This window comes from Rhinolophus sinicus, chromosome 5 (assembly GCF_057876585.1).
Source record: "Rhinolophus sinicus isolate RSI-liver-muscle chromosome 5, RSI-T2T, whole genome shotgun sequence".
NCBI lineage: Eukaryota > Metazoa > Chordata > Mammalia > Chiroptera > Rhinolophidae > Rhinolophus > Rhinolophus sinicus.
Genome location: NC_142505.1, coordinates 616609 through 638314, shown reverse-complemented (window position 1 = coordinate 638314; position 21706 = coordinate 616609). Strand labels below are relative to the sequence as shown.

The following is a 21706-nucleotide window of genomic DNA, read 5'->3' as shown; positions in this document are numbered from 1 at the left end:
GGGGGCGCCCACTTCCTGGGGCTCCCACTTCTGCCTCCAACCGGAGCAGCAGAGCTCGTCTCACCGTTTCAGTGTCACTGAAGTGTCTCCAAGGCCTGTGGGTATGTCCCCTCTTTCTTTCTTTGCATGTTACAATCTCCAGCCAATTTGCACCTTGTTTTTCATCATAATGGTTAAAGGTGGTGATCAGTGCTAGGGGCCGGGTACTGTCCCCTGGGGACACGGCTAGAAGTCACGCAAATTAGGTGTAATGTTAAGTCTTGCTACATAAAAATATCAGGAAGAGCCACTGTTCTCACTCAGTTTTGTAAAATACCTGTGTGTAAATCTTCTTTTATGTTTATTTCCAAGAATGCTAAGGGATGCTTTATCTTACCCTAAAAGTACAAGCTTAAGTCCACACTTTATCGTTAAAAATTTCTATTCACTTGGGAAAAAAATGACGATAGTAAATTGATTGTGTAATTTGTGTTTCCCTCAGAATTTCCTTTTTAAAGGATGGAGGACTCAAAATAGCCAACGTGACGAAAGCAGACGCGGGGACCTACACCTGTGTGGCCGAGAACCCATTGGGGAAAGCCAACGGCACCACACGCGTGGTTGTGACAGGTGGGCACGCGTCTCACAGGTCACCTCCTGTGGGGACGAGCTGTGTGGTGTGGACTCACCGTCAAAGGAAAAATGTCTCCACAGTCTGCAGGGCGGGCTCTGTGAAGGTGTTGTGTATGCACTTGTGTTGTTGTTAACAGGAGAAAGTCGAGAGGTCGGCGCTGAGTGTTCTTGGCACATGGCCGTGTGCTCCGCGCGGTCCCCACGCCGCATGGCGGGCAGGGGGTTGCAGGCAGCTCGCGCTGCAGCCTGGCCTTTGTCTCGTGCATTCGGTGATGTCGGGTCTTTCGCGTCCACTGACTTTTCCAACATCTTTGATACTTTCTGGAGATGCTGACGTCCCTGGAATCACCTTTTATATCAGTAAGAACCACTTAGAGTTATAGATATATTTTGTTCATTGATTCATTCAAGAAAAAAGTCTGAGGACGCAATTTGAGCGGATGCTTGGGTTATGTCAGTAACCAAGTGACCCGCTGCTCTCGTGAGCTAACCTCCTGCCAGATGTCCAAGGAAATCAGCAGTAGGAGCAAAAAGCAAGAAGGTTGCAAACAAGTAAAAAATGCAGAGTGTGGGGTGTGGGCTGCAGCAGAAACGGGCACAGCATCAGCCCCACGGGGAGGAGATCTGACCGCAATTTCATGGATACGACAGCACCACGCATGGATCCTGGGGACCAGCACTGGGGGTCCCCAAGGGATGTCCGTGGGATGTCAGCTGTGAGTGGGAGGGGAGAGTGCAGGCCGCTGCGCAGGAGTGGGGCAGGGACTGCTGACCCCAGCTGCTCCGTGAGTGCAGGCAGTGCATGGAGGGCGGAGGCACGAGAGGTCTCAGGAGACCATTGGGGCGTCCGGCAGGAGGTGATGGCGACCCACAGAGCGTGGCCCAGGAGCAGCTGGTGGGAGGGGCCGGGTTCCGTGTGCAGCGTCAGGAGCTGACATGTTGGGAGTGAGTCCCGGAGACAGAAAGGAGACCAGGTGACCGCAGGCAGTCTGGTGATCAGGGAGAGTGACAGTCAGCCCACGGAGATGGGAAAGGCTGCGGTGGCACAGGCGTGGGAAGAGGGCAGGCCAGGAGGCCCGTCTGGGTGCATGGAGTGTGACATCCTCGTGAGGCCCGTGTGTCCAGCAGGCCAGTGCTCTGGGGCCAGGCAGCAGCTCAGGACGTCGGGATTAAAATAGGACGGCCTTTGCCCTCGTGCTGCAAGTCCCTGGGGTCAGCCATGGCGTCTGCGTTGGGGAGGGAAGGCCAGCCGTGCCACCCACCACTGCGGGACACAAAGGAGCCAGGTCACATGCCCGCTGCTCTTCCAGGCCTCTGCCTGCTGCTGCCACACACACTCCCATTCCGTTGGCCAGCGTATCAGCACTTGGCCTGCATTCCAACGTGTTAAGAATGTGATCCTACTATGTTCGCAGAAGGGGATAATGGTGAGCAGTCATGCCCAGGGTGCCGCGTGGGTCGCTGGGTACACGACTCGGGATTTGGGGAGACACGTGGAGGAGGCCGTGCACACTGGGGAGTGTTAGTCAGCACACAGCGGGGTCCTTGACAAAGGATGGACTGGATAAAATCACCAAGAGAGCGAGTGGAGACAGAATAAGAAAGAGCAGTGCGCTTGGCACAGTCCACACGGAGGATGCAGGGGAACGGGAAGGACCAGAAAACACACCAGCGTGTGGGAGAAACCAAGCACAGAGAGTGCGAGGAGAAGACGTCAGACGCACGTGGCGGCCGCTGCTGAAATTGGGGGCCCGGGGCCACGGCCGGAGTAGGACGCCTCGAACTGGGGCTTTGGCAGAGCAGCGCAGGCGGCGTGTTTAAGTGACTCTGTTGAACACTCGCTGCCACATGGAGCACAGAAGTGAGGAGAAGCCGTGGGAACGTGGGGCAAACAGACGCAAGGGCAGTGGGACGACGGAGAAAGAAACGTCCTTGCAGACATTTGCAAAGGGGAAGGAAAACACCTTCATGGACTTTTTAACCGAGGAGTCCTCTTTTGTATAGATTCTAAACCTTTTGTGTAGTCTTTGAGTCTGCTTACATTTTGATAGTAATACATTTTCCAGTCATTGAACATTAGGGGAACCTGCAGGTTTCTGTCTCTGCCTCTGTACTGCTGTGTGTCAGCTGAGACGGCTGTGGCAGCATTGTAACTGCTTTATAGGGGACACGATATTAAACGTGCGTACCCTATAAATTCAGATATCATGATTCTTTTAGCAAGAATTGTGGATCTGAGGAAATGTGTTAAAAAGTGCATGAAAAGGCCGACTGTAACCTCGCAGACTTGAGCTGCACGTGTGTGCAGATGTGTGTACAATCGTACACACTGAGTTACACTCACCATCTCATCTGCCTGGGAGTCGCGCTCCGCAAAGTAAAAATGCTGACGTTATGCTTAAAACTGTGTTCCTTCCCCACAGACCCCACGAGGATAACGGTGGCGCCCTCCAACATGGATGTCTCTGTGGGCGAAAGCGTCGTTCTGCCCTGCCAGGCGCAGCACGACCCCCTGTTAGACATCACGTTCACCTGGTACTTCAACGGGGTCCTCACGGATTTCCAGAAAGACGGCTCTCACTTCGAGAAAGTCGGTGGGGTAAGTTGTGCACTTTCCTCCTGCCCTTTAGACGACATGTGACTGTGACACAGTGTCCCTAACCAAGCACCTGGCACATACATGACGCTCCAGACATGTGTTTTGTGAGGGAATCTGGGTTCTCAGTTCTGTCGTGCTCTGAGTTTATTACCACAATCACCAGACAGTGAGCACGTTTGCACAGTGAGTGATCGTTTCATTAAAACTGATGTTTGTTGCCTGCCTGTGAAATGTTGTCATCGTGATGCCTCCATCCGCTGCAGCCCGTGGAAAGGCACGCTTCCCAGCACAAGTGTTTATTCCAACACGACACATTTATTACGAAGCTGAATGAGTCCCATCTGCTGGGCGCCTCCTCTGTGCCAGCCGGGAGCTCAGCGCAGTTAATCCTCGAAACTGCCCTGAGTTAGCGGTAGGTTTTCTGTCTTATAGGTGCACAAACTAAGGACTTGAAGTGTATGAACTTGCCAGGGTCACTGGTGGAACTGAGACCCGGGGCTAGATCTGTGTGTCCCCAAACCAGTCGCTGTCTCATACCCCATCTGTCTCCTTGGTGAAGGCTCTGTGTGACCGAGAGTGACCAATTTCAAGGAGAAAGCGACTCTTGGAGGGGGACTCTGGGAGTGACCAGTGTGGTGAGCCACCCTGCCACCAGCGGGCCTCTGCAGTCACTGGCCACTTGCCCTTGGTGGCCGGTTGGCACCAACTCGGGTGGCTTCCCTTTGCCTGGGACCCCGTGGCGCACGGTGGGGTCGGGGTCTCATCCTTTGGACCAAACAACATGATGGGTGACTCAGCTGTATATATTTGAGCAGGATTTGTTATTAAATGCACACGTGTGTCTCATAGGTGTATGAACATATTAGGACTGTGTGCAAATGGAAGGATGATGCTTGGATGTGAGTCGTGTCCCCCTCCCCCCCAAAATAAAACATGTGTTCAGGTGCCTAATTGTGAGACAATGGAACATATGGAACGTTCTGTTCTCTGCCTTGGTTCCCGGGACAGAGCTCCCTACAACCCTTGGCATTTCCCGGGCGACAGCTGTGCTGCGTCTGTTCTAATGACTGCTGGCGGCTGCTCACCAGCACCAGGGTGGCCACCAGAACGACCGAGCCAGGTTAGGAGCTCGGAGCTCTCTGCCCTGTCACCCACCCTCCAGGGAGGGGACAGGGGCTGGCGATGGAGATGGCGACGGGCCAGGCGTACCTGATGAAGCCTCCATAAAAATCCCCAAAGCACGGGGTGTGGAGAGCTTCTGGGTTGGTGGACCATCCACGTGCTGGGAGGGAGACACCCCAGCTCCACGGAGACAGACACCCCTGCACGCAGGAACCCCAGACCTCACCCCACACACCTCATCTGGCTGGTTGTCTGTGTCCTCGTATGTCCTTTATAATAAACTGGTAAATGTAAATAAATGATTCCCTGAGTTCTGTGAGCTGTCCTAGCAAATGGTTGAACCCCAGGAAGGGTCACAGGAACCCCGACTTATATCCGGTCTGTCAGGAGGACAGGCGACAATGTGAGACTTGTGACTGGTGCCTGAAGCGGGGTGTCATGTGGGGCTGAGCCCTTAAACTGTAGGGTGTGGTGCTGCTTCCAAGAGAAGGGGCAGAACTGAACTGAATTCCAGGCCACCCCGCTGTGTCAGAGGGCTGCTTGGGTGGGACACGCACCCCTGGTGTCAGACGCGTGGTTCTGAGTGTGGTGGCTGACGTGACACACAGTGAGACCTCAGGTGCGAGCAGGGCAGCTGTGGATCCAGGTCAGTGACAGTGAGGGCCTCCTGGCGTGCGGGGGCCTAATCCGACGTGACCAGGGTCCTCATACAAAGAGGGAAGTTTGGACACAGACACAGGAATGGGAGGACACCCATGGAAGACGCCGACTCAGGGCAGAGGGCCGGGCGCCCATGTGGGCAGCAGGTGGAAGCCGTGCGTCCACAGCCATGAAGGCGGGGCGTCCGGAGCTGAAGGAGCAACGTGGGGGCCAGTCCAGACCCCGGGACGGAGACCTGGGTTCCAGTGCTGGGGCCGCAGCAGCGGGGAGTCGTGTTGTTTCAAGCCACCCTGTGAGCAGCACTGGTTACAGCAGCGAATACAGTTTCCTTTGACAGAGAAAATGTGGAGACACCTAGATGCCAGCCAGTTACGTTGTTTCACCACGTTCTGTTTCCTGTATCTGGCTTATTTGTTTAGAAGTTCTAGTTTTCCAAATTATTCTGACTCACCCAAGGCTTTGAGGAACTCCATCAATCACAACCTGTTAGTTAGCCTGCCCTTCGCTGTTGCATTGAAAGCCCTTTTTTACGTCTTCAGTTCGTCTGTCACAATAGACAAAGGCGGCTCAGTCTTCTCAGCCAGCGCCTTACGCCAACTTGGGTTATCACTTGCCTGTCCTTGGAGCGAAGGGTGGGACGTCACTTTAGTAAAGACCCCTCTTCCTGTCTGAAGAGGCTGCTACCCTGAGACACCTCTGGTCCTGACTGTAATTCTTAGACAAAGAATTTGATTTGAAACACTGGTTTCCTTTGCTGTGTAACGGGATTTTAAACTGTCGGTAATATTGCATCAAATACAATGCCCTCCATCTCAGCTCATGCTAAAGAAATATACGATGAACGACTCAATGTCCAGAGTAGTTGGGTTTTAATATGCAGCCGACATCCTCAAAGAGACACTGAGACAAGTTTGGTGACCGCTGCACAAAGTGGTAGGAGCTGGGCGTTGAGTCGTCGAGGTTTCCCTGTAGCTGAATGTCTCCTGCTCTACGTAGGTTTCCACAGACGGTATAAATCGTCTTACAAGAGTCAGGTACCTGAACCATGAAATTCCATAAATTAATCCTATCACTTGGAGTTCAGGTCTTTTTCTAACATGCTAGTCCATGGCCTGTGAATTTTTTTATTGACTTTTCCATGAGTGACTTGATAGTCTCCCATCAGCACAGAACCGTGACCATCCACGGTGACGTCACCCGGAAGCACAGGCCACCAAGTCAGATGGTTTTCTGTCGCGTGAGAAGCAGTCTCATCACAGCCCTTCCTCTGGACGTGGGTTCCTTGCAGCGTTCCCTCAAGTCTGCTGGTCTGTTATCCCGGCCTGTTCGTAGATACGCCCCATTTTCAGAAGCAGCACACGTGAGCGAGGAGGCTGGAAGGCTGCACAGGAAGAGCCATGTTTAGAAGGGAGAAGAGGTAGCTTAGAAAATGGAAAACCCAACTCATAGCTTCATGATTCAGCCATTTGTCTTTGGGACTATGGTGGGTGTTCAATAGTCATTCAAAAACAAAAACAAACAAACAAAACAAAACAAACAAAACATACCTTTTGGGAAAAAAAATCTGTGAGCTCACAAAGCTCCAGCAGTTGAGATCAGATTTATCGTGTCCATTTGGACATCGCGTCAAAGGCACAGAGGACACCAGCCATGGGTTTCGGCGCCGAGCCAGACGTTAAACAAAGTGTAACTTAGTCCAGTGTCTGAAGCAAACTGGTGCATCACACAGGAGAACGAGGGTCCAGAGACAAGCTGCAGCCTGTGTCCCTGGGGCAGATCGAGGTCCTAGAAACAGATGAGCAGAAGGTTCCATCAAGTCTGCTCTGTGAGCTCCATGTTCAACCACTAGCAGATCCGATTGCCAAACATTAGATAAACTTTTTAAGTTAATCAGTTCAGTCAACTGCTTGGACACAAGATAAATTTACAAACAGTATCAACTCTCTTATGTATCAATAATGACCGATAAAAAAGGATAATGGGACACAAAGTTCCCTCAACAGATAAAATACGCGTTAATGCTTTGCACAACCACCGAGGCCTAAATACAGAAAAGTACAACACTTTCTTAACATGTGAGGAAGAGAGGGAGGGAGGGAGGAGACCGATGGATGGAGAGACAGGAGAATAAAAAATTCAGTGTTCCGAGATGAAATAAAACAGCTATGTATTGTAAGGCTTTTAATTTTTCCATGGTTTTAAAGTAATTAACAATCACATCCAGTTTAAATTATTCTGAGAGTGTTTAGAGTAAGAAACCCAGTAAGGAAAAGAACAGCTAATAGTGTTTTGAAAGAAGCATAAGACCCCTCGTCAGAGCGTCGTCCTCACAGCTCCCAGAGCGTCTCCGGGGGTGTTTGTACATCTGATTGGCGTTATACGGTTTCCTCATGACGGAATCAGAACTCAGAACTGCAGCTTTGCCACCCGTTCCAGGCTTTGTGTCTCTCCCTCCCTTTCCTCCCCTGTAAAAGTGAGGTGAGAAGAGCCCGTCCTCCGAGCAAGAAGGGGCGAGCCAGCTGGTGGCGGCGTCACTGTCCATACACCCAGCCCCCGTGATGGCGCTGCTTTCACGCTGTTCTCCCGGAAGGTGCGCATCACATGTCCCCATCAGCAGGACACAGGACGCCCATTTCCCAAATCCTTTCCCACACGTTTTTTCCTGTGACTTTTTAAAATTTTTTACTGAGAAGTGATATCTCATTATCACCACGTTCTCATTTCTCAGATTAATAATGAAATTGCAAATGTCTCCATTTGCTTGTTAGGAATTTGGATACTAAAGACAGATTTAGAATTGTAACTGACTCTTCCAAATCAAGAAAATTTGTGGCTTAATACTGATTCTTGTGAAATGCAAGATTACTTCTGCAGAGAAGAGTGACAAATTATGTTTTTATTTCTAGCCAGAAAAATTCACAGGAGTTCGGCTACCGGGATTATTATATAGAAGAATGTTCAAAGCAGATTTTTGTTTTTAGCCCGACAGTGCTGACAATGGCTTTCCAAAGCTACACAAAAGACAAACTGCTTCAAGACCAGTGTCAGAGTGTGAGACCTGCTTGATTCCGTCCAGAGACACAAACATGAAATCAGTGTTGGCATTTAGCAGATTTTCGTCTCATCTGTTTCCCGTGTTCAGTAGACGTGTCCTCCTGAGGCCACAACAGGAAGTCTTTCACTTGGATGCAAATGCAGCGTGAACTGGCCCGTTGCTGTCTCAGGATACGGCCTCCCCTTCCGTGCACCACAAGTCGTATCTCGCTCCTTCTGCTGGAATCCAGAGCCTCCTCTTAGGGAACTGTGGTCGGTCCTTCTGTATCCCAGCTGCTGGTTATGCTCAGTTCGATTCACTGGAAATACCTTCTTGCCGTCTGTCACTTTTCTGTTAACGTTGTTTATTATGTCGTTTGCAACATGAAAGTTTTCATTTTCACGTCGTCAAAACATCTCCTTTTCCTATGCGTTTACGTGACTTTTCTCAGGTTCGACGCCGTCCCCCAGCCATGGGGCTCTGAGGTGTGAACAGATCTTAGAACCGCTGCTCCGAGAGGGCTGCACTCTGAGATGGGGTGTCGCGGGGCTGCTGCCACTGGGGGAGCTTTGCAGAGACTCAGATAGTTAAAGAAACTTCAGGGAGATTTTGCTGTGAATTTCAACTTTCATAGAATGGCGTCACTCTGGTTCTTACGAGTGACTGTTTTCCCTGGGGAGGGCCGTCTGTGACTTGTTGGTCTCATGACACACTAGGAGCCCCTGTGGGACCCGTCCTACTGGTAACTGATTGAAACCGTAGATGACCACTGAAGAGGTGTGACTGTGTGTGTGTGTGTGTGTGTGTGTGTGTGTGTGTGAGACCGGGTATGCACTGGCACCTGTGAATCTGAACACAGCCATGTGTAAATGCTGCTGAAAATCTCTACGAGCCCTGAGAGTCAGCCATCCTTCCTTGGCTGTGACTCACTGCCCCTCCAGACCCAGCAAACTGTAAATACTCAGAACCAGATCTTACCTGCATCAGTGATTTGTGGGCATAAAACAGCTCATCTCTGGAGGCTGGAGCTAATGCTGATTCGTGGAAAGAGCTAGCAGTTGACAATTCTGGTTTGGTTTGGTCTGGTTTGGTTTGGTTTGGGTTCAGTTGGGTTGGGTTGGGTTGGGTTGGGTTTGCAAAAGGAGGTGGGGCTAAGTCAATGGGTACATCCAGAAACAGAGGACTTGTCAAAAACAGGAGTAAATCTAATAAAACCAGTAAATGAACAATTACTGCATCAAAGCAAATGAGGAGGAAAATGGTGTCTGCTGATCGTGGCATAATTTTTTACTCCTATGGCTAAAACATTGTTTTTAACAGCTGTGTTGAGAAATAACTCACATACCGTACTGTTCAACCTCTTACAGTATGCAAGTGAACGGTTTTTAGTATATTCACAGAATTTTGCATACATCACCGAAATGATTTGCAGACTATTGTAATTTCTTCAAAAAGAGACCTCACACCCCTGGTCGTAACCTCCCCCTCCTCCACTTCTCTGCTCTCAGATGGAGGCAAACACTGTTTTGCTTTCTATCTGTAAACGCCCTCTGGACATTTCGTATAAATGGGATCCTATGACACCTGGTACCTGAGCTTGTCAGGATGCCTTGTGTGTATTGGTTGAAAGGCAGACGTGGAGCATCAGGTGAAAGGAACTGCAGTGAACAGGCCTTTGCTGATGGAAGGGGAGGGGAGGGCAGGCGCTCCGCAGCCCCACACACCAGGGCCTCTGCAGTCACCTGCTGGTCCCCGATTTGGGAGGCAGTGGTCTTCTTGTGACCTCACTTCTCCGCCAGATTTAAGAAGAGTTGTTGATTTTTCAGTTTGTTCAGCTGTTTACTGACCCTTAGGATGGAGTGGTGACCCCTGACCCAGGGGTCAAAGTGACTGGCACATTTTTTAAATTGGGTTACTTGCCTTTTGTTGAATTGTAGTTTTTCATGCCGGTTGAGATCTGGTGTTCCAATTTTAGAAAGAAATTCATTCTACTTTGCAAGATATAATTTGTTAGTATACCATTTAATTAATCTGAACACGAATAAGAAAGTAAAGAATAAATGGTACATTTGGGGCAATTTAAAATTTTAGACTCAAAAATCAAAAACATTAGGTGTTTTTTTCATTACAGTAAAAACTCTGATTTGTGTAACTATTTTCCTTACACTGACTTTAAAATTTTCAGATCGTGCTCTTGACCAGAAAACATAGGCTAATGATATGAGGACAGTCATTTAATATCAAACCACATCTTCCTTGATTTTCTTCAATTAGACTTTGAGGTGAAAAACCTGCACTTCGAAATACCAGGCAAACTGTTGGGACGTACCTGCCGTTGTCATCGGCTCGTGTCACCTCCCTCTGGCTCACACACAGCTGCTGATGTGAAAGGAAGGGCGCCCAGACCAGTTGGGGACTTTTATTTGTTTTGGGTTCTCGGCACAGTCACTGAAAACAACTGCGCAAAGAAGAACCTTGGTGAACAAATAGCCTAACTTGGACCTGCTGGGTGGAACCAAGGAAAAGGCAGAGGGTCAGACCCCACTTCATATAGAGTCCAACTTGTCAGCTGCCCCAGAGAGGCCGTGTGGCCGGTTCCGCGGGATCTGGAGGCCGTGGCAGCTTGGTCTGCCCAAGGTGGCGGCAGCAGCACCCTCGTCCAGCTTCCAGTTTCCCGTGGCTTCCACACCCCTGCTGAGCGGTGAGACCCAGGCCCTCCCTTTGCCCCTCTGTGGGCCCTGTGACTTGTCCACACCAACCAGGCTGCAGCCCCCTCACAAACGTAGGCACTTCCAGCTTGTTCCATCCGCTCAATTCCTCTTGGAATGCAGCCACCATCACAGGAAAAAGCTCGAGCACGCTGTGGAGAGGGCTCCCTCGGGGACCTCAGGGACCTCAGGTATGGCTGAGCGCACGGTCAGTTGGTAACTAGTTATATCCAAACCTTTAACAGTGAAACGATGCAGCAGGGATGGGTGTGCTGTAAGGCAGACGTCCCCTTGGGGTTTCCTTTTCCGTCTTGTCTTGTTTTTTAATGTCTGGGAATATTCAATTGCATCTTGATTAGAAACTATAGGCTGTTCTAAAAAAGTTATTATTAGACGTTTCATTCTTGTGAGAGAATCGGAGTTAGAATTCCTGTTGTGTTTCTGACCCCACTGAAAACGGAGAATGTGGAGGTGCATTTGTAGTAAGAACTGGTTAGAGGCCACCGTATTCTACCAAGACCACACGGGTCACCCCGTGACTGCACAGAATGAGCACACGGGACCACCAGCCCTGAAAGCAGGGAATGACCCACGTTGCGGGCGTCCCCATGGTGCCTCGTTGCCAGGCCAACCGCCCTCCCAGGGGAACCGCAGCCCAGATTTCCTGACAGTGACGACTGGTGCCCTGTCCTCTTGTCCACTGATCGCATCTTTATGTTGCGACTCAGCCGTGTTGATCTACGTCCTTAGGGTCAATTCACTTCCGTGGCCGGAGCCTGTTTCCGTGAGGGGCACCCTGCTGCCCGTGTACCTGCTGGCTGTGACGGACACAGGGACATTTTCGTTTCTCAGTTGTTACGGCAGTGCTGCCGCCGAGGTCCTTGCAGACGTCTTCCTTGAACACGTGTGCTCATCTCCACGGGACTCGCTTACGAAGGGGACTGCTGGGTCATAGCTGTGTGTGTGTCCTGCGTAGTGGGGAGTGGGTGGTTTCCTGAGGGCTGTCCCAGTCCACAGTCCCAGCAGCGACAAGAAGAGTCCGGCAGCTCCATGCCCACCACAGGACGTGCCATCCCTGTCCCTTTCGGTCTGGAGTCACCTGCACATGGCATGTGCCATGCGATTTCATTTAACCTTTGCTGAGTAAACCTGGATTTGTAAAAATAACTTGTTCACATGTATCTATCCATTACCTGACGTGAGATTACATCCTAGAGCAGACACCATGTGTTAGACTCTCTCAGCCCTCGAGTGACTCTAATGTGGCAAGTTCTCAGGGAGCTTTTGTGAAGATGGGTCTTGACTTGATGTTCTGCTTCACTGAAGGGGGGGAGAGAGAGAGAGAGAGAGAGGAGGGTAGTGGAAGAAGAGCAATACAGATATATCCTATCAGGAGAGGTGCAAATAGAGGAAATTTTATTTCCTCTGAACTTTTGCTCAATTTTAGTTTTCATTTATGTATCATCCACTCCATTTCATGTTGGTGCTTGAAAAAGAAATCAGTTATCCACCTGTCTCCATATCTTTGTTAATTGCTTCCCTTTTCCACTCTGCAGTGTAAAAAGCTAATTACAAATTGTGTTTCCCCCGATGGTGAGCCTCACACGTTTCTTTAGGAAGGTGGTTTGGTTTTAAGTGAACTACCTGCGTCTTGTGTCTCTTCACTGATTAATACCAAAGTGAAGGGAAATGACAAGCCCAGAATGAAGGGCCTCCTTCCTCCTTCATGAGGCAGAACCAGCCAGTGAACCTAAGACATGTCCTGTGTCTGAGGCCACAGCGAGGTCCTGTTCCATCTGTTACCCAGATGCTTTCAAAATAAGCAAATAAATGTGGGGAAGAATCGTAGCGCACCCCAGCGCCTTGAGGGACTTACTAGTAATGGTTCCAACCTCACCAAAAAGAAGAGATTTCTGTAGAAATGACAGCCCTTTTCCTGCAAGTGGATGGAGCTCATGAAACCTAAGCCTTTCTAAAGGTCGGCAGGCATGTAAGGTTTCATCCTGGGGATACATTTCTAAGTAACCTGAGAAGAAGAGAGAGTGGGAGAGAAAGGAAAATGCTCAACATGATGAAAAGGAAACTGCAAACTTACGAGTTTCTGGGTTATCATTTAATTCCCGCCCTCAATCTCCTCACGTCTGCCTTCTCCCAGGACTCAAGAAATTCAGGCTACAGCCACAGAATCCGCCCAACAGAGAGCAGACAGCCCGTTGAGGGTCCTAAGAATGGGAAGCAATCTCTAGAAATTACCCATCGGAGATCTGAGGAGATCACCTGAAAGCGGGACAGTAGAATCCATCTTTTGACGAACACTAGGAAACCTTGAGTCAGACTCTCCTTTTAAGGAATAAGATGAAAGCCGTGGCACCCTCTCCCACAGCAGCGTGGAGATTTTTCAGTACGTGACCATTGTCAAAGGGCTTTGTTTGCCAAATCAGTTAATTTCAACCCATATATTTATGAATGCCTGCAATTGGCCTGCAGCTAGTCATTGTATGAACGTGATGTTACATTCTTTTAAAACGAGGACCATTGGAAGTCGAGCTTCTGGTTTTTTTGTTTGTTTGTTTTCTTTTTTATTCAATGTACTGGGGTGACATTGGTTAGTACAATTATTAGGTTTCAAGTGTACAATTCTGTAACACATCCCCTGTACATCACCACCAGACTCAGTTCTCCTTCCATCACCAAATATTTGAACTTTTAGAAATACATTTTCTCTGTTAACTGGTGCCTGGTACACAAGCAAATGTCTATACAAACAGCTGTTATTTCAGGGTTTACAATGTTTTAGTTTTTCTTCACCGAAGGTTCCTGTTGACCTCCCTAAATTCTGTGGGGAAGAGTTAAAGGGCTTTGTGCTTCCTGAGCACCAGTGTGTGTCCACCATGGTACCCTTGTCCTGTTGTTCTCCCAATGCCCAGATGTCTCCCTCCTCTTCTTTGGGGATAATTGCCGGCAGATTGGAACTGGGAAATGAGTGAACATGTGCTGAGCAATGCATATAAGAACAAGTGTCACCCTAGTGGAAGTGAATAGACTGAGACTCTAATCTCTGCCCTTATTTATGTTTGAAACCATAACTGCCCAGGGGGAGCTTGTTTGTTTAGCTCCAGAAACCTGTGTCCACATTCCTGTGTGGTTTAGCTCGCTGCTATTTCCATCCGTCCTCAGTCTCCCCCCACCTCGGTCTCATCTCTGAATACAGGTGACCTTCAGGGACAGTGTTGGTGGCCACAGCCTCCGAGGTACTTTGTGTTTCCAGAATGAAAGTGCGCTCATTATGTTTACGCCAACAGGGCTCCTCGGGCGACGTGCTGATCAGAAACATCCAGCTGAAACACAGCGGGCGATACGTGTGCATGGTGCAGACTGGGGTGGACAGCGTTTCCTCGGCCGCCGACCTCATAGTGAGAGGTAAACATGGATGCCTTGACGGGTTTTTAATTTCACGTCTTACCTGAGCATTTCTTCCTGCAGGAAAAACCATGATGAGGTAGCATATGAGCACACAGGGCTTCACATGGATTTAATCCCCCTTGAGAATGTGACAATAAGGATGGGTGCTGATTCAAAGAAATAAAAATCTCAACTCTGCCCTTCAACTGGCTCTCACTGTCGTAAGCACTGCACAAGTGCTGCCACGGGGATGTGTTGTGAGCGAGTCATTAATTCAGCAATCATGTTTACTATGGAAGGGAAGAGCAACTGGGTGTGCACGCAAGCGTGACTCCTTCCAGAAGAACCAGAACCACCCAGAAAGCCTGCGGAAATCGGCCAATCTGAGCTGCTGTCCAATGTACTGATTTGATACCAGACTGAAGACTGACCGGAGTGCGTCATAGAATAAAGCAGCCCCAGATAACACACTAGGAAGGACAGAGACGTGCCCGTAGGTTCAAGGGCAGGCACCGTGCCCAGAGTAAAGCACGTTGAGTTTGGAAAGTGCAGGAACCCTGCAGCACAGAGGCCTCAGAAAGCAAGGTTCCCCGCAGCCGGGGAGTGTTGCAATTTTGCAATTACTGCCCCACATCCAGATTTAAGATTTGACAACAGAAATGTGGGGACAGTGGTAATTTTATTGCTGGGTTAATGGCCTTTGCCCTGAGTGCTTTTGAAATTGGGACCAGTTGGAGGTGTTAAAGTGGTCATGTGACATGTTCTTCCCTTTGGTAGAAGGGATGACATTTATGGAAGAGCGTCCCACTGTTTGCATTCTTGCCATCCTTAGGTTCACCAGGACCACCAGAAAACGTGAAGGTGGATGAAATTACAGACACAACAGCCCAACTCTCTTGGAAAGAAGGTACAGACAACCGTAGCCCAGTCACGTCCTACTCCATCCAGGCGAGGACGCCTTTCTCTGTGGGTTGGCAAACTGTCACGACAGGTAAAGGGGGCAGACAAATGCCACAGCGCCCGTCGGTGGAGTTCAAGGCAGTGCAGGGGCTTGTGGACGCTCACCAGTGACTTCCTCCTTTGCAGTGCCTGAGGTCACTGATGGGAAAGCACACTCGGCTACCGTGATCGACTTAAGCCCATGGGTGGAGTACGAATTTCGCGTCGTAGCCAACAACAAAATCGGCGGGGGAGAGCCCAGTCTACCCTCAGAAAAAGTAAGAACCGAAGAGGCAGGTTAGTGTTCTGTTTCCTGAGTAACGGGTCAGCACGTTCCCCTGGGCGTGGATTTCCAGTTCCCTTACTCGGTCCCCAGGCCAGCAGGGGCCAGCCTCAGTAACCCATTGTCCCAATTATCTGACCTATCGAACGCAGAATTCGCCACATGGCATTTGTCAGAGACTCACGTGGAAGTGATTCTAACGTGCGACATTTTCGAGAGTCCAGTCCATCGTTGGCGTGCATTATTAGTGCCTGTGCAGGGAAGATGGTTTTGTCACTTACGGTTATTACTCTCTGACATGGCCACCCTGTTGACGGGGAGAGTGCTGGTTTCGTTTATAACGAGCATTGACAAAGGGGGGGTGATGACATTTGGGAGTCAGCTGCCAGGGAACCTCAGTGTGCCACCAGCTCCGTGAATGAGCCAAGTAGCTGATGAATGGTGTATGGGGCCCCTCAAGTATAAAATTAAGAGAGAATCATTGTTCACATTTGCCGGCTGGGGTCGCTGTGAATGTGAACCATCAGACTATTTTCTAATTCTCAAAATATCCTAAAATGACAACTGAAAGTCACAAAGTGTGTGTAGTATCACATTATTGAGGCATCTGAAAGGATCTAGAGGCTTTCCTTCCAGAATCTGTAATATTAATTGATATTAACTGAAATGATGTTTTAAATACAGCCTGTCTGTCACTTTAGGGACTAAGCCGAGATAGGAGTCACGGAATGTGTTTCAGTCATTTCTATGACGCAGATAATATTAGTGCCAGGTCTGATGAGAAGCAGAGGAACCGTTCATTTATTCACATGATGTACCTACCGTCCCGAGAACTTTCTCCATGTGGGGGATGTGCTGTGAACAGACAAACAGCCGCCTGCAGGGGCCTTTAGGTCTTCTCTGCGTCCTGGGGATTCCTCAGCAAAAAGTCTCCGTGTACGTTGTACGTGAGAAAGCTGACGCCTGTGTGGGGTTAAGAAGACTGTCTCATCGCAGGGCTGAGGAGTTGAGCCTGGGCATTTTTCTGCAAAGCCAGTGTTGACTGGAGAATTATGCCTCTACTGGGATAGTCACAAGTGGAATGTTCATGCTGGGTTATTTCCCATCTTCCCTGCTGAGTCACTTTTCCTGTTTTATTGACCTTCATACTGAGCCCTTTTTTCCTACTGTTTGAATCTTTGATAATTTCATGCAAATGTAAATTATTTAATGATCTTCCCAAAGATATTTACAGTTGACCCTTGAACAACATGGGAGGTGGGGTACTGACCCCTGCACAATTGATGGTCCATGTATAACTTTTGATTCACCAAAAACTTTTGATTCACCAAAAACTTTTGATTCACAAAAACTTAAGGTGTATCTCAGTATCCACAGGGGATTGGTTCCAGGACCTGGCAGATAGGATCAGAATATGAGGACACTCGAGTCCCCTGCATACCCGGGTGTAGGACAATGTATACAGTTGGCCCTCTGTATCCGTGGACTCCAAACTGCAGATCAGAAACTGTACAGGTGTTTGTCCAAAGAAACTCCATGTATAAGTGGACCCACACAGGTCAAACCTATGTTCAAGGGTCAACTGGTTATATACATACAGTATATATAATGTATATATATGCATGCATGTATATGTTTAAAATGTGACAGTGATCAAGTTATTTCAGATGTTAAAAATGAGAAACATTGAAACTTCTTTCACATGCATATTACCGAATACAAATAGGGTTTCATCTCTGTCTCTCTAACCTACACAGTTCCAGAAGCGCCTCCTTCAGAAGTCAGTGGAGGAGGTGGAAGCCGGTCTGAGCTGGTGATAACCTGGGATGTAAGTGCCTGGGCAGCCTCCCCCGCGGTGGCGCTGGTGGTGCTGGTTCTGGGGAAGCACTAGCAGCTAATGTGTTTCACTCTGTGCTAATCTCTGTTCCCAGCATTTTGCATAGTTTTTAAATTGCATCCTTGCAACATTTTATAATGGATGAAAACACTGAGGCAGAGAGTTACTAAATAATTTGCCCCGTCATCTGGCTGGTAAACATAGGGATGAGAGGTCTTGGCTTTTACTCCTGCTCTGCCCTCACAGCTTTCCACTTGGCTGCACGACCCACTAGCAACACACACCCATGGAGACCGGTGGGTGCTGGCTTCCTGGCCGTCCTCTAGCCAGGGCTTTATGTCATAATTAGGAAAAGTTTTAATTAGCACATTTAAAGTCAGAAGGCACTGGGATTATCTGTATTCTTTGAAGGTGTTAATGAAAAAATAAAAATCCAGGGATCATGAGGGAATGTCAGTAGGAATTTTTGACACGATCCAAATGCAGCTTTGAGTCTAATATGTTGTTTTTACTTCTTTTTTTCTAGTTTTACTTCTTTTACTTAATTATCCTATCAACGTACAATTTCTTTCCATAAACTCGGCATTAGGGGTTAGACAATTTTTACTGGGCTTGAGAGACGAGGTATAATTAGCATCATCGTCACCATGATTATTATTCAGAATTCAGACTGGGACTATACGTCCTCTTATTCTACATGACGCTCAAAATCTGAATAATTTCAGAAGACCTGAGTCAGCCACCTGGATGGCTATGAAAGAGTGCTGTGTGTCTGTTTAAGAGCAGCTGACTGTCCCACTGAACGTTTGCTTTTCATAGGATGTTGGCTGTTATCTGATGGCTTTTACGAAAGCCTGGGGGTGGCAGCTCCCTTCCCTTTGGCGGCCGTCATGTATGGGGCTTTTCTTGTCTCTCCTTCACAGCCAGTTCCTGAGGAGCTGCAGAACGGTGAGGGCTTCGGGTATGTTGTCGCATTCCGCCCTCTTGGAGTCACCAACTGGATCCAGACAGTGGTCACGTCTCCTGACACCCCGAGATACGTCTTCAGGAATGACAGCATCGTGCCATTTTCCCTGTATGAAGTTAAAGTGGGGGTTTATAACAACAAAGGTGAAGGGCCATTTAGCCCAGTGACAACAGTGTTCTCTGCAGAAGAAGGTACGGGGAGCATTGTGCTCATAGGTCAGCTGCAGCTAATATCCCTGTGACTTCACACACGTTTCTTCCAGTGAGCAATGGTTGAAGTCACGCTTAGATGCCCAGTGCAGGCGGAAAAGAGCGAAGGTCCCCTGAGATCTGAGACTCAGCGGCTAGCCAGAGGGCTCCCCAATTGGTAGGATTCCGTTTATGAAGCCTCCATCCTGAGTTCCACTTGTGAACAGGGAACAACACACCCTCCCCAGCTTTCTTTTCTGGGGTCAGACTGAGATCTTCTCTTGGAAGTGCCCTAGTCTCAAGTTTGGTAGTGGTTCCTATGCCTGAGGAAAGGATATTAGTAGGAGGGGGACAGAGACCCAGGGTAAGTCACTGGTGAGTGCAATGTGTGGGTTCTCAGCCATGGCCTTTACCCTCCCGCCTCCTGTTACCATTCTTTCCACCACTGATGGGTTGATTAATGTCTTTCTGTTCCAAATGAAAGAAAGAGAGTCTACTCGCTATGAAAAAAGGTCAAGATTTATTGGGAATATGCTGGGGCCTCCCATTGAATCGAAGGAAGAATAAAACAGCACACCTGGTGAAGGAGGAGGATCCATCAGCCCTATGGATCCATCAGCCCTATGGGCTCCTTGCCTTCCCAAACCCACTTCTGAATTCTCAGGAGAAAAAATCCGAGAGGTCCATGTTTGGGCTAAAAATCTATCTTGGTACCATGGCCCGTTTAACAAAGAAATAGATTAAATGTATTGGGGTGACATTTAATCTGGAGGAGAAAGAGTGTCACTCAGAGCTGTGCTCTGACAGGGGAGCCCATGAAGCCCCCAGAGTTGTCTGTTACCAAGGGGATCTTTTACTGTGTGATGCTCTCTGCATGTCTGTCTACACCTTCCAAAGAGGAGGCTGGGCTAAAGGAGTTACTCACTAAATGCTTGTGAACGAATGACCTTTGTTTGACAAAATAATGATGGTGATGATGGTGGTGATGGTGGTGGTGATGGTGATGGTGATGGTGATGGTGATGGTGATGGTGATGGTGGTGATGATGGTGATGGTGATGGTGATGATGATGGTGATGGTGGTGATGATGGTGATGGTGATGGTGATGGTGATGATGATGGTGATGGTGGTGATGATGGTGATGGTGATGGTGATGGTGGTGGTGATGGTGGTGGTGATGGTGATGGTGGTGATGATGGTGATGGTGATGGTGATGATGGTGGTGATGGTAGTGATGATGGTGATGATGATGGTGATGGTGATGATGGTGGTGATGGTGATGATGATGGTGATGGTGGTGATGGTGATGGTGATGATGATGATGGTGATGGTGGTGATGGTGATGAAGAAGAAGCAGCATTTGTGGGCACAGGTAGTCTCAAGCAGGAGCTGTGGGAAGTAGTGAAAAGAAGTAGTGGGTGGTTGGGTGGAGAGAACAAAGGGAAAGAAAGGAACACAATGAGATGAGTCGGACATGCGGGAGAGGAGACTGTCAAGTAAGGGAAAGCCTGTGGCTCTGATACCATCTGTCCCTAAGAAATAGAAATTGATCATTGCCTCTATTTTCATGACATGATTCATGTTTTCTAATATGTTTACAGAATGTTCTATAATTTTTCAAATATGTTAAAATGCTTTTTTGAGATAAGAACTTCAGTCCATTTTTTAATTAACGACCAAAATTGTAATTGGTTTCCCGCTTCTGTTCCCAAACAGAACCCACAGTAGCTCCATCTCATGTCTCTGCACAGAGCCTGTCTTCCTCAGAAATTCAACTTTCCTGGAGCGCCATCCCCTGGAAGTTGACCAATGGGCACTTGCTCGGCTATGAGGTAATTCTTTCAGCAGCTCGCGTGTGGCTGCTGCTATGCCGCCTTGTCTCATTCTTGCAAAAGTTTTGTAACAATGACGTCTTAGCAAAAGTCTGACTTCTGTTGAAATTTCCCCAGCTCATTGTCCCATGTGACTATCAGTGGCTGTTGAATGTAACTCAACAAGTGGAATGAAAATCACTTTAGTTAGGATAGAAAAGAAAAAGTAATCATAGAAAAGGAAACCATGCATCGTGGGACCAGATCACTGTAATAGCAGGTTTTTGTGGCAAGGCTCTGGGAAGGGAGCCCAGGAGTGACTGAGGCTGAATTTCCCATTGGCTGAGCGGGTTATGGAATTCAGAGTTAAAGCAAATTTATATAAAGAAAATAAATGAACACATGTTGCACTCCTCTGGCAGTAGACAGAGACGGACTGCCCCCATTTATAACTCTGCCCTTTATGGACCGTAGGACAAGACCTAATTCCTGGACCCACTGTAGCTTGTGACACAATTAAGAGAAATAAACAAGAGGATACAGTGAGATGACTTCGTAGCGTGCGAGCCCCACAGGGATGGTAGCAGCCGCGGGAGACGACCTGACAACACGGGTCAGGGAGACGTTGACTTCAGAATACATAAATTAAGCAGACAGGGAGCCATCCAGATAAAGATGTTCTGTAAGGAAGTAGAATTCACCACTGTCAGCCATGTCAGGAACGCCAGGTCCAGGGAACGAGAGAAAACCAGCCGTCCACGCAGTGCCAGCTTATGTCTACTGTGTTAGCGTTGGATAGGCCTGCACTGGGACCCACTAGGATGGAGTAAATGCTCGCAGGACCGGACCGGCCTGACCCACAGATGCTAAGTGCCTTGGGTGACATTGGCCCCATGGCGGTGGGTAAAAACATACATGTTGATTGAATAAATGTGGTTTTGGTTCTGTTATTGCTGTCTTGTCTTGAGCGAGCTATGAAAACTGCGAGGCTCCATCCAAACAAAGATACGAATAATGGTAACTATCATAATTCAGCCTGACTGGAGAATTAAATGATATAAAGCTGCCATAGTCCAAGGGCCGAGGAGAACTCGGGGCCTCCACTTCTCTCTGTTTTGGGAGATGTCACTGGAAGGAAACCTGAGAATCGGTGAGGTGACCAGGGAGACTTAGCAGAGCCCTGGGCTGTCACTCAGGCCGCTGGTGCCGCCCTGAGGGGGAGGCAGATAGATGGGGGGTGGGTGAGCCAGCGGGTCCCCTCCTGAGATTAGCTGTGGGTTGGAATGCACTGCACTGGCCCTGGCACGTCTGTGTACCAGCGGCAAGCCTAACGTCCAAGTGGCACACGAGTACAGCCCTGGAGGGACACGAGTGGTGACAGTGATTCCTGGGTGCTCGGGGGATGTGAGGAGAAAGAAGACGAGCTAAGAGAGACAGGTGGTAACCGGGGAAGTCCTAGGAGCCGACGTGAATTATTCCAGGATACAAAATGCATTTTCATAGTTTCAGCAAAGATTTAAACCCCACGCTGGAAACTAATGGCT

General features: G+C 48.8%; 1 protein-coding gene across 6 annotated transcripts in view; it reads left to right on the top strand.

Moving 5' to 3' along the window:
- CNTN3 (contactin 3) overlaps positions 1–21706 on the top strand; it is a 185998-nt gene that overhangs the window by 146680 nt on the left and 17612 nt on the right. For 5 of the 6 annotated variants that reach the window (XM_088798086.1, XM_088798087.1, XM_074312196.2 and 2 more), the window contains 8 exons: positions 482–609; positions 3036–3211; positions 14038–14155; positions 14970–15128; positions 15224–15373; positions 17117–17187; positions 18120–18354; positions 20068–20183. In XM_088798086.1, the coding sequence (XP_088654212.1) occupies positions 482–609; positions 3036–3211; positions 14038–14155; positions 14970–15128; positions 15224–15373; positions 17117–17187; positions 18120–18354; positions 20068–20183 (1153 nt within the window). The remainder of the gene's footprint in view (positions 1–481; positions 610–3035; positions 3212–14037; positions 14156–14969; positions 15129–15223; positions 15374–17116; positions 17188–18119; positions 18355–20067; positions 20184–21706) is intronic. The other variant, XM_088798084.1, reaches the window with a different exon arrangement.